Here is a 14,018-nt window from a genome sequence, read left to right as displayed (position 1 = left end):
TCCCTGCTGAGCAGAGAGCCCGATGTGGGACTCGATCCCAGGACCCTGGGATCATGACCTGAGCCGAAGGCAGAGGCTTTAACCCACTGAGCCACCCAGGCGCCCTATTATTGGTATTTATTTAAGCCACTAATATTAAGTATAATTTCTCTGCCAGTCAAAATAAACTTATATTCTAACAGAGTCAGATTCTAAGTTACATCCATAAGATTGTATCTGTCCTACTTATATTCAAAATTCTCAAAATTTTCCATAAAGTACAATACAAGGAAAAATTTGAGCTGACAGATATGTGCTGTTCCTTGTATTTATGTGTGTAGCATTTAACATTGTGGCTGGCATTAAACAGAATTCAATATAAGTAAATTAATAAGTCAGTATATTAAAAGAAATTGGTGAAATAATTTCTAGGATAGATATTTTATGATATTTAAGAGAAGCACAGGATAACCTAGCTGTTTCAATTTTGTGTCTGTTTTGTAACTTACGTTACCATACATCCCTTGGTGTTTCCTCATGTTTGAGTAGAGCTTATATATGTTTATGCATAGACCTTAAAGATTTTTCTTTTCTTTTTTTTATTTAGTTCAATAGCACTACTCAACTTATTGAAATGAAACTTACTTTAGTTTTATTAAATTCCAGTTCAATTTAAAGACAATAGTGTATATCTTTTTTTTTTTTTTTCCTTTTTTGCTTCAGACATTCTAGGTCAGACAATTAGAAGGAAGACAACTATGCATTTGTTGCCTACAACACTGGGAAGATTCATTTTCTCTACCATTAACTGTCATATCAGATAAATAGGATGCGAGTTTATTTGTGATAAATGCACTCTGTTTAATGCAATGAGACGGTCTTTTAATTGAGAACCTAGCATAGTGTCAGTTAAACCTCCTCTGCTGATTTAATTAGCAAGAACTCAATGTTAATTATTTGGCATTTAAACCTTAGGAGCCTCAGAGATGAAAAAATATATAATCCTTTTTGAATATGAAAAAATAAAACCGAGTAATAAAATAAGTTTGTATGGTTTTTAAGGGTGTATAAATGTGTTAAACAGATAATGAATTTTCAACACTGTACATGCTTGGACGATGTAGAGATTTTAATGAGCCTCCCTAATTCTACTTTCATACCATCTTACATTCTTTTATTGCAAGTTGTTTTTATTGGATAGTGTTCATTTGAAGAAATATTCATCAATTTACTGTATCTTGAAAATGAGGAAAGATAAAATATTTATTCATCACAAATTCTTATCAACTAATTGATTTTACTACCTGATATAAGGTAAGTAAAATATAAGTAGAAATCTCATTTTGATGGTTTTTACCCCAAAGCTATATGTCAAACAATTACATGTAGTCTAATTTTAAATATGTGTCAACATTCTAAACCATTTTGTTGTGCCTCACTTTTGAACTCCTGGCTCAGACAAAGCTCAGAAAGAGAGACTGCTAGATAGACTAAACCTTGTTTCATTATAATTTTTTCAGAGGGACAGAAAACATCTCTTATTCCTTTTACTGAAAAAGTGACATTGGGATGTACTGGGATGGTTCTAAACACTTAAAGCTAAGAAGAAGTGTGTTGGGTTTTTGTTTTGGCTTTTGTTTGATTTTGAGTGGAGAAAAACTAAAGACAGGCTTAGCATAATTGTGTTTGAGTGTGCAAAGAGTTGTCATGATTCAGAGAATAGAGGACCTAATTTCACATCTAAGGATTTAGAAATCAGTGTACCAAGGGGTTAACAATGGATGTCTCCAGAAAGAAGAGTCTGGAGGGTTTCCTTCCTTTCTTCATGTAAATATATATATATATATATATATATATATATATATATATATATATGAAGAATATATATATTATATATATGAAGAAATTATATATATAATTATATATAATTATATATAATTATATATATATATATAAAAATATATATATATATATTTACCCCTGCAACTGCAATAAACATGTTTTGTCTTTTGGACTCTTACAATGAAATTTTTTAAGAATCATAGAGATTTCAAAATCTCCACGTATTTCAACCTCAAACCCCCATTGGTGTTTACATGTCTTTGTTGGTTGCTATTCCTAACCTATTAAAAGGTTAACTGATACCACTTAATGTCTTAGTCTATCCTGGTATCGAACATGGATCTGTAGGGAATAGGGTACTGAAAATTAGAAGCAGGAACTCAGAGAAGTCTTCAAGAAAGAAAATAGATCTAGGAGGGAAAAGATTGTCTAATATGGCAAGTAAGCAAATGCCAAACTTTGTCCACTGAGTTTGGCTAAATTCAAAAGAATTTCCTGCTCATTTTCAAAAAAAATTCAATAGTACTTAATGTTAATCCATGCTATTATACGCCAATTTATTTTATTTTAATTTTGTGATTTGGCTTCTTGCAGTAGCTTGGGATTCCTATCAGGAACACAAACTCACTTTGCATAGCCAGAGGAATTATTGTGAGGGAGTTAAGCACATGGGTTCAGGAACATGACCTTGGGAAGATGGTTTTATTTCCCCAGATTTTTTTTTAATCCAAGTGGACTTGTGTTTTGTAACTACTAAACCACAGATGCATAGAAGTGGTGAGAGATTCACTAATAATACTTAAGAATGCCCTCACTGTGATTTATTGAAAGTCAGTCCTCAACATGAGGGTTTGTCAAACTGTGGAAGGAGCCAACATACCCTTCAACAGATGAATGGATAAGGAAGATGTGGTACATATAAATAATGGGATATTACTCAGCCATCAAAAAGGATGAATAGCCACCATTTGCATCGACATGGATGGAACTGAAGGGGTTATGATGAGTGAAATAAGTCAAGCAGAGAAGGACAATTATTATATGGGTTCACTCATATGTGGAACATAAGGAATAGCACCGAGGACCATAGGGGAAGGGAGGGAAAACTGAACGGGAAGAAATCAGAGAGAGAGAAAAACTTTGAGAGACTCTGGGTTCCAGAAACCAAACAGGGTTACAGAAGGGAGAGGGGTGAGAGGATGGAGTACCTGGGTTATGGGTATTAAGGACGGGATATGTTGTGATGAGTACTGGGTCTTATACACAACTAATGGATTTTTGAACACTGCATCATAAACTAATGATGTACTATATGCTGGCTAATTTAACATAATGAAATAAATTAAGAAAAACAAAATGCTAAAAAAAACACAAAAAACAAAAAAAAAAGAAATAAATATATGTAACACAAATAAAATATTATTAGTAACCACTGTTAGGCACTTTCTCATTTTATTTTCCTTTTTAAAAAGCCATTATTGAAGTATAGTTGATACAAATATTGCACATATTTACTATATATAACTTGATGTGTGGACAGATGTTTACCCCTGGTATACCATCACCACAATCACAATATCCATCACCTCCAAATTTTCCCTGTGTTCTTTTGTGGTTTTCTTGGGATTTGTTTGTTTGTTTTGTTTTTGTTGTAGTTGTTTGGAATGAAATCTATCTCTTAAAATAAATGTAAGTGTACAAATTTCATATGGTTATCTATAGATACTGTGTCATACAATACCATCTCCATTTCATGAATGGAAAGTTGGTGTGTAGAGAATGGAAAGTAACTTGCTCATTACTGAACCCACCACTTTACGAGCAGGACCAGGAGTCATATCTAACTGCTACCATCTGTAAACCATACTGGAAGTGCATCCCACTGAGTTCCATTATTTAATTCCTGATTGCTTTAATTTAAGGGATGTAAATTGTGTGTTCTCTAACACATAAAAATCATCATGCAATATTCATCAGGATTCTTACTAACTTATAAAATGTTGGTTTTCTCACAGACTCTAACTATAGCCTATTTGAAAGTTCTGAAAATATTTTTTCTTGAAAATTTTTCCAAATGAGTCTGAGGTTGGCAGTAAATACAATTATTAGTGTGATTTTTGCTCACTTTAATCCTGAGTTTGTTTTCTATAAGAAGACAGATTAGAGAGATAACAGCACCAATAAACTGATGTTATTATCTAGGAGAAGATGTATCTGATATTTTACTATAAACTTCTGGCTTTAGCATTTTCAAGAATTTGAGATAAAGAACTGAAAGTCCTTTTCAATTTTCATCAATCTGATTTTTAAAATTTATATAGGTTTAAAAACTGACCTAATCTTAAAAATGTATTACAATCTTATAAATAATGAGAGCCCAGTACACATTGGTTTCCTCAGGCCTTCCTTTAAAACTTTATTAAAGGTGCATAAATTTAGTGTATATGGTTGGTACTCTCTCTCTCTCTCGGTACTGTGCTCCATATTACATATAAGAATAATAGACATAACATAGTTCTAGCAAAAATGTGTTTTCTTCCTCAGGTAACAGATAATCTATGAGTTCACTGTTCTAGTTCTGACTCTGCTGTTACAGTACAGATACATATTTAAATGTCCCTTTTATTTATTTATTAGTGAATTGGCAAGATTCACTATATAAAGACCATCTAGTTCTTTAATTATAAGGAAGTTAAAAAAGAATACATGAACCAGTCCAAATCCTACCCTTGGATTTACAGCTGACACGTGGTGAACAGATGAGAACATCTGGGAAGCCTAACCATATGCAACTGTCTCTTGGATTTGACCAAGGAAGCAAAAGGCAGTAATGGCATGAAAGATAGCACTGGGTGTGCTTTCATGGAATCTTCGGTGGCCAACTCTTGGCTGTCTTCTATCCTTGATCACTAGCCTTTCTTTATACTTGGCTTAATAATAGTTAAGCACACGTCCTTAAAAGACACTGACTACTTATTCCTACAGATATCAGTCTCATACTATATCAATTCAAAATTAAAACAAGCACATAATCAAACAAGTTGTTATTTCTTAGTGTTTATTTGTTTTTTTTAGGAAATGGCTTACTCTGTTCCCTTGTTCTCTGCTCTGCTTATGGGCTCAGTTTCTTCTTATAAAATTGTCTGGACCCATATTAGAGGGTTTATGTCCAGAGAGATAGTAGATCATACTGACAAGGGCTCAGAAGCCAAAACTAGATTGCTGTTTGAATCCTTAGCTCTTTTTATTTCCATATAGCAGTTTTAAGTATATATATTTGAAGTGGTTAACAATTGTCCCCAATATTTCCTATATTTGCAGAATTTACTATGTTAGACACTTCCCTGTTAAGAACAGCTTATTGTGACTTGGTAAATTGGAGGGAATTTTACCCATTCCATTTCCATTTCTCCTTTGTCCTTAACATTCTCTGATAATCTTCCCGTGCCTTAACAATGAGTTTAACTTATGTCTCATGTTGTTTCTGTCTTTTACTTTAACACTTTGAAAAATGACTTAACCTTACCATGTCAGTGCCTCATTCCTCGGATGAGGAACATGAGAACATTTACCTCATATTTTAAATACACACACACACACACACACATACACGCACATAGACACATTATTATTTTTATAGAAAACTTAGAATGATGGATTTTTCACAGAAGGCACTGTGTACTGCCGTTGCCAAGATCATTGTCCAAGATAGCTATGACTCATTCTTAAATATTATTAAACTTCGTTCTTTTGGCCAATGTACTATTATGAGAATATGAACCCTTATTTCACTCTTATAGCTTCTCTCACTTTTACTCTGTTGCCATTTGATCTAACTTAATCTACTTCTATTCCCACCCTCACTTCCCTCATGGTTTTATTCATGCCCCCACCACTGACCACCACAGTCCCCTGGCTGAAATTTTGGTATGACATTCAGAGGTCCTCTAGTACTGAGATATTTATAAGTTGCTCTTTATAGTTAATCCCTAAGCCTTATGCTGAAATTGACATTCATTTTTTATTGTTCACCTGGAAAGAAAACCACTAGTCTCTATCCATTCTCTAATTATACCTCTGATTATTACTTTCCAGGTGGTTAAGGGTGTATGAATACCTTAATTTCTCTTGATCAAGCAGAAAGCCCTCTAGTAACCTAAATGCTATTGCAGTAGTAGCTTCTTCACAGCTCTTTAGGTCTCTTAATTAAAGTTATTAAGCTCAAACTACCTCCATATTAGGAAATAAACTATGCTCTAATTTTTTAGCTCCTTGATAAATGGGCAGTGGAAATAGAAGAATCCTTAGCATGTATCCTATATCACCTGACCATATTATACACTTAATAAATATTCATTGTTATATATCATAGGAAAATGATCTTGCAAACTATAGATTGCAAAAGATACCAATTTTTTAAAAAATTTATTTATTTATTTGACAGAGATCACAAGCAGGCAGAGAGGCAGGCAGAGAGAGAGGAAGCAGGCTCCCTGCCGAGCAGAGAGCCCTATGTGGGGCTCAATCCCAGGACCCTGAGATCATGACGTGAGCCAAAGGCAGAGGCTTAACCCACCGAGCCACTCAGGCGCCCCACAAAAGATACCAGTTTGAAAAGGACCTAGATGAAGTGGTTTAATTACATGAAGTGATTTACTTCAAAGCTTCTATTTGTTTTATAGGCAGTTTAGTTTTGAAAAACAAAAATGGTAACAGCTGGTCTTTTCCCTTACGGAACTCGCTGTTTAGTTTCATCAGATCTTCAAAAATGCACAATGCACACACATGTACACACATCTACATCAATGACACTCACAACACAATAGCACCTCAAAACCTCCTGATGAGGATATGAAACATGTTGCACTTAGAAAATATGGGAGGAAAGGGCCGCTGTTTAATGATTTACTTTCCTTGAGCATTAACCAAGGACAAAGACCAATCTTTTATGAATGTTATACTATATACTTTTCTCCATATATCTTGAGTTCCTCTGGTTTCTTCCTATAAAATAAATGATTCAATTTCCATAAAAATTTTCAAAGAGCTATGAATGAAATAAAGCATTCTTTTTGGACTTTTTGTTTTTTGTTTTTTTAAGCATGTTTTTTAGAACAGTTATCTCAGAAGATACTTTTGGGAAAGGAATTCCTTCATCAAATATGTTTCAGAAACACTATATCCCACGTCTTTTTCTTGATGCCTGAGAGTGAATTTAGACATATTGAAGTATCTGAGAAGATTTTTCATTAAGAAACATGTATAAATGGATTAACCAAATGAATTTTAAGTTTATTGAATCAAAGAATTCCCTTTATTTCCCTCTTCCTATTGGTAGCTTGAGTTACAATGATATTTGGAGAATCATCTTGCTTTGGGCCTCAATTCTGAGGCTCAAATGCTGAGAAAAAGCATTTTATCTTTTCATATTACCCATAGAGAATTCTACAGTGAGCATTTAGATTCTTGAATGATCTTTGCTTGTATTTGTGCCCACAAGCTGGCCTCTACATGAAACATAAAGAAATCTCATTTATTATTATCATTCTTATTATTAACCATTATTATTATCATTTAATCATGCCCTTCTGTGTGAACAGTGTGAAGAGTGCTGCCACTCAGATAACCCTTCCTGTGTAGTCTGAATCCTGAAACATTGCTAGGGGAGGGTAAACATGGGGAAATAAGAAAAAAACAGGGAAAGCACACAAGGAGATTATTTTCTTCCTTCATATTGTCTATTCACTTCCCTTATATGCCTTGAAAGACTGTAGGAGCACCACAGTGAATGCTGTCTTTAATAAAACAAAAACAGTTTCAAACAGTCTGTACATCTAGTAAAGCTGTGTTTAACTGGACTTGTCCAAATGCTCCCAGCTAGAATCCAAGACCCAGGCCTACTTGTGAATCAATAGCCAATGCCAGACCCAAATAAATGTTCTTATTATCAGCTTCTTGCATCCTCATTTTAAGCCTCACTGTGTCACTGTAACCAACAGGGATGATTTCCCTAACTTTCTTTTAAAAAATCATCTTGGGGTGCCTGGGTGGCTCAGTAGGTTAAGCCTCTGCCTTCAGTTCAGGTCATGATCTCGGGGTCCTGGGATCCAGCCCCGCATCAGGCTGTCTGCTCAGCGGGGAGCCTGCTTCCCCTTCTCTCTCTGCCTGCTGCTCTGCCTACTTGTGATCTCTTTCTCTGTCAAATAAATAAAATAAAATAAAAATCTTAGAAAAAATCATCTTATTTCTGCACTTCATAATGTCATAGTCATCATTCTCTTTCTTATTTAAATGATATATATCCTGCTGCCTTTTCATTGTGAAATAATGAACAAACTTCTGACTTGTTTTACTCCTCAGTGTCTGCTGAAAAGAACTTTCTCAAGGGTCATTGAGAAGGCCTTTTTGGATAGCATATTCAACAGCCAAATATAAATAACAGGAGAAAAGATTACTAAGGTGACTCCTGTTCTTTTGATTGTGATATGGACCTCTATCATTCCATTTTATCTCCCATCACAAAAGCAAGGTAAAACTTTGATATTTGATCCTAGAATAATGTTACTAAAGTTAAATATTAACTGTACAGCTTATGAGTAAATTTCAATGGCTGAGGACCAAAAAAATAGCCAATTTATGATAAGTATGATAAGAGGAAGAAAAAATTGGTAGCACAAAATATTCAAAATGTGAGTTCCTTTTTTTATTTTCCTTATAAACAATTCTAATCTTTCTCCCTTTATTTTTCCCCACCAGGAATATTTCTGCTGTCAGACCATAAAAGAAAAGAAAGACTTTTGTTTCAATGGTAACAACAAGAAAAACACTAAAAAAATAAAAATCACATTTTTCTATGAAGTAGAGAAGACTGGAGGATTGGAAGAAGCTAACTGAACTGAATTTTATAGAGAAACAAGCACTTGAGAGAAGAAGAGAGAGCAGTAGATACTTCTTTCTGGGGGTCATTGCCAGGTTGTACCATGGGAGGACTGAGGATGCCAAGAGCTAGTTGGAATAGACTGTAGATTGGAGGAACCTCAGCTCAGACAAGCAATTGTGCCTCTCTCTCTCCCCCACCCCACCCTTGAGAAAAAACAAACAAACAAACAAAAAAACAGTGGGTAAAGACCTGGTAGGTAAAGAGAAGTCACCCAGTCTTGGCCATTCTCTAAATGACTGGATTCCAGAACTTTGTGAAATTGAGTAACTAAGCAAACCTATCTGAAAGTGCAGCCAAATCTTCCAGTTCACATATGGACACCATCAAAAGCTAGCAGAGCATAGCAGAGATCAGACTAGAGTCAAAAATTAGACCCATACTTATATAACCCAGTGGTTTCAACAAGCATGTCAATGCACTTAAAAAGAAAAAGAGAAGTCTCTTTAAGAAGTGTTGGGAAAACTTCCTTTCCATGTGGAAAAAAAACCCTGATCTCTATTATATACCAAAGAGAAATGAATTTGAGATAGATCATACCCTTAACATAAAAGCTAAAATTATAAAACTTCTTAAGGAAAGATAGGTGTGCTATAAGGAGTCTGTCTCTAATCTGTTATCCCTTACAGTGTCGTACCTGCCATGGGACAGACATTTCAACTGTGTCCCCACTGGCTTTAGCCTCTCAGTGACAAGTCCCCGCATCCAGAGTCAGACATGTAGACTCTGTCCTAGGGGTAGCTACTGCACAGGAGCCAAACCTGAGCAGAAAGAAGACCTTGCCCGTCTTCTGGGAGACCATTCAGGTGACCAGAAAAATGGCCTCGGGGCTAACAGCCAGGAGAGAAGCAGCCATTGTGTCATTCCAGGATGTAGTTGTGGACTTCACCCGGGAAGAGTGGCGGCTGTTGAGCCATGCTCAGAGGATGCTGTACAGGTGTGTGATGCTGGAAAACTATAGCAACTTGGTCTCCCTGGGAATCCCATTTCCCAAGCCAACACTTGTCATTCTGCTAGAGCAGGGGGAGGAACCCTGGACAGAAGAGGGTGAAGCTCTGCCCAGCTCCTGCTCAGCAGATGCAAAGCCAGAAATTCAACTTGGTTCCTCCTCTGCTCTGGACTTCTGCAGTTGCCAACACCAACACAGGCTACATGATCACTGCCTTCCAATCTGCCCAGGCTTGCTAGCAGGCACTCTCTGCCCAGCCTACCAGAAACAGCAGCAGCAGCAATCACTCTCTTGTGAAAGCTTCGGCAATGAAAGAGTGAAAGACGATGGCAGAGAAGAAGGCTCCAAATCATTGTTGGAGAGGACAAGGAGGAGGTTCACCTCCAGAGCTTTCTTCAGCCCACCTGATGGACAGCTAATAAGCTTGAGGGAAGGCAAGACAGTGGTGGAAATAAAGCTCAGCTCAGCTGAGAAGGCAAACCATTTAGAAACAGAGAAAGTATTAAAGTGGGTAGATTTCTCAGGATTTGAAGTAGCGAATTGTGGAAATTGTGGGCTAGGCTTTAGCCAGAAATCAGCCCTCTTTGTTCATCAGAGGACCCACTCAGGAGGAAAGCCTTATTTTTGCAGTGAGTGTGGTCGAAGCTTCAGCTATAAATCAGCTCTCATCACACACGAGAGATCACATACAGGGGAGAAGCCTTACGTCTGCACAGAATGTGGGCAAGCCTTTAGCCAGAAGTCTAACCTAGTCACCCACAAGATGGCCCACTCTGGGGAGAGGCCTTTCGTGTGTGAGGAGTGTGGACGAAGCTTTAGCCAGAAGTCAACTCTCATCAGACACCTGAGGACACACTCAGGGGAGAAACCCTTTGTGTGCCAGGAGTGTGGACGGGGCTTTCGGGATAAGTCAAACCTTATCACCCACCAAAGGACCCACTCATGGGAAAAGCCTTATGTGTGTAGGGAGTGTGGGAGGCTTTTTAGAGACAAATCAACTCTCAGCAAACATCAGAGAATTCATTCAGGGGAGAATCCACATTTGTGCCCTGAATGTGGCCGGAGCTTTAGTCAAAAATCGTACCTCATGAAACACAAGAGAACACACTCAGGAGAGAAGCCTTTTGTGTGTCAGGAATGTGGACGAGGCTTTAGTGATAAGTCAAACCTTACCACACACCAGAGGACACACTCAGGAGAGAATCCCTACATGTGTGCAGAATGTGGTCGAGGGTTTAGTGTTAAGTCAGCTCTCATGACACACCAAAGGACACACTCTGGAGAGAAGCCTTATGTGTGCCAAGAATGTGGGCGAGGCTTTAGACACAAGTCAACTCTTGTTGCACATCAGAGGACGCACTCAGGAGAGAAGCCTTTTGTGTGTGAGGAATGTGGGCGAGGCTTTAGACAGAAGTCCCATCTCATCAGTCATCAGAGGACACACTCTGGGGAGAAGGCATATGTCTGCCCTGAGTGTGGGCAAGCCTTTAGCCAGAAAGCAAATCTAGTCAGGCACAAGATGGCCCACTCAAGGGAGAAGCCCTTTGTGTGTAAGGAGTGTGGGAGAGGCTTTACCCAGAAGTCAGCTCTCATAAGACATCATAGGACACATTCTGGGGAGAAGCCTTTTGTGTGCCAGGAGTGTGAGCGGGGTTTTAGTGATAAGGCAACTCTCAGCACACATCAGAGAACACACTCAAGGGAAAAACCTTATATTTGCAGTAAGTGTGGGGAAGGCTTTAGGCTGAAATCGCTCCTTGCTAGACACCAGAGGACACATCTGTTGTAAACAAGCTTCATGCACATGATGTGTAAGCAAGGCTTTAGTAATAGATCACAAATCATACCTCATCATGCAAGAAGAAATAAATTTAGGGGAAATCTCATGTCAAGGGTGGGACTTCAGAGATACTAACTTTCATCAGAGGATAGAAAATCTACTTGTGTGAAACAATGGTTTTCGATTAGTAGCAATTTTATCCCCTGCCTAAGTGACAGTTGGTGAAATCTAGAGATGTTTTCTTTTGTCACAACTGGGAGGCTGCTACTGGTGTATAGCGGATAGAGCCCAAGGATGCTTCTAAACATCCTATGGTGCATGGGGCTGCCTCCCATAATAAAAGTCTCCCACCCTGTAAGACTTGGATCTCTTCAAGGCTAGCTTTGGTTCCCAAATCCCCACCATTGGCTCAAAGGAACATTTCTTACTCTCTTGCAGCTGAGTCTCCTGCCTAGACCTCCATCCTTCCCACTCCTTCAATCCAGATCTGATGCCTCTCCCTGCCTTCTTTAACTCTTTGCCTTTGTTTTCTCAAATATGGTTTTCCCAATAACTCCTTGTGCATCTAATCCCATCCTCTTTTTCAGAAGACTCCAACTCACGCAATCACAAGGAAAGCATGGTAACTTCATAGTGAAACAACTAAGCCTACATCACCTTAACAAAGTTAAGCACTAACATTGAGACGGATTGCCGTCATAAGCCCCCTAACAGGATTCATTGAAAAAGATAACATGTATTTTCAAAATATGTTTCCACCAAAAAAAAAAAAAGCTGTTACTTAAGTCTCCTCTCACAAGAAATGTTTAAATAAACTTAAATTAAGTAGAATTTTATAAAACGACTGTTCTTTAATTTTTAAAAACATCAAAGCCAGGAAAAACACAAAAAGGCTGACAAACTGTTGCAGGTTACAGGAGACTATGGAGACATGGCTATACAATGCTTGGTATAGAATTGGCTTGTAGACTTTATATACTTAAAAAGTATATATACTATACTTATACTTAAATATATATACTTAAAAAGTATATATACTATACTTATACTTTATATAAAGTATATATATTTATATATATATACTTTATACTTTGTATATATATATACTTTATATATGTATAAAGTATATATATATATACACACACACTATATATATATATATATATATACACACACACACACTATAAAGTATATATACTATACTTATACTTAAAAAGTATAGCTGAAAGACTACGGACTAGACAAGATTGCTTAATCAATGTTAAATCAATGATAAATGCAGCATACTGTGGTCATGAAAGTCATCTTTGCTTTGAAAATACACAAGTCAATGTTTAGGATTAAAAAGATACAATGACTTCAACTTATTCACAAATTGTTAGAAAAAAAAGAAGTGATCTGAAAATGTTCATAGAAAACAAAATAAATATAAAAAATATAAATACAGTCTCCAAGAGTGGGAGGAGGAAATACAGACAGACAGACAGACAGATGGAAGGAGAAAGAGGACACAAGTAGAACCAATGAAAACCCCTGGTAAATCCGGTTAAAAGGGATACAATAGTGCCTTATAGTCTTCTTGCAACTTTCTTTTTTCTGATATTTTATCAAAGTAAAAACATAAGCAAAAAAATAAATAAATAAATAAAAGGAAGGAGGGAAGCAAGCTCCTGGGATGGATGGTTGGTTGGTGGTTGGAATAATCACTGTTAGTATTGCACTTGTAACACAGCCTAGAATAACTCAACTCCTGAAGAAATCACAAAGATTAGCCCATATCCGAACTGCCAGATAAAGGAAAGGCCTCGCATTTTTTTTTTTTAAAGATTTTATTTATTTAACAGGCAGAGATCACAAGTAGGCAGAGAAGCAGGCAGAGAGAGAGGAGGAAGCAGGCTCCCTGCGGAACAGAGAGCCCAATGCGGGGCTCGATCCCAGGACCCTGAGATCATGACCTGAGCCGAAGGCAGCAGCTTAATCCACTGAGCCACCCAGGTGCCCCAAGGCCTCGCATTTTTTGAGAAGTATCCATACATTAGTCTCCAGCATTTTTTAAAAAATACACAGTGTTCTGAATATAATTAAAAATGACCAGATATGGAATGAAATAGAAAATGGAATCTTACTCAAAGGAAAACGGTAGAAGCAGACCAACAGGTCACCTAGTTACTGGAAATCGCAGCCATGGCTTTAAATCAATTATTATAACCACTTTAAAGAGTTTAGAAGAAAACTGGCAGATAATTTCAAAAGGAAAAGCAAAAGTTAAAAAAAAACAAATATGAATACTAATATTGAAATATGCAATATCTGAACTTTTTCCATGCCTGCCAATGCAGTAAAATTAACTGCCATTTTGCTTCCATTTCTTTCTGAAATAACTTTCATGAAGATTTAAATGAGTGATTTAAATAAACCCAGAAATAACATTAGAAGGGAGCCATTGCTTTGAAAGTTATTCATCGACTCATTCTTTAGAACCAGGAAAACCAGTCAATAAACCCTGATCTAATCAACCATATTATGAAGAG

The 14,018-nt window shown here is 36.8% G+C and overlaps 1 protein-coding gene across 1 annotated transcript in view; it reads left to right on the top strand.

The window, feature by feature from the left end:
* LOC123948982 (zinc finger protein 133-like) overlaps positions 1 to 12,254 on the top strand; it is a 49,898-nt gene extending 37,644 nt beyond the window's left edge. The window contains exon 2 of the mRNA XM_046016242.1: positions 8,578 to 12,254. Within this exon, the coding sequence (XP_045872198.1) occupies positions 9,577 to 11,496 (1,920 nt within the window). The 5' untranslated portion in view covers positions 8,578 to 9,576 and the 3' untranslated portion in view covers positions 11,497 to 12,254. The remainder of the gene's footprint in view (positions 1 to 8,577) is intronic.
* The last annotated feature ends 1,764 nt before the right edge of the window (positions 12,255 to 14,018 follow it).

The sequence above is a fragment of the Meles meles genome, chromosome 8, assembly GCF_922984935.1.
Source record: "Meles meles chromosome 8, mMelMel3.1 paternal haplotype, whole genome shotgun sequence".
Taxonomy (NCBI): domain Eukaryota; kingdom Metazoa; phylum Chordata; class Mammalia; order Carnivora; family Mustelidae; genus Meles; species Meles meles.
This window is presented reverse-complemented; position numbering and strand designations above follow the sequence as displayed.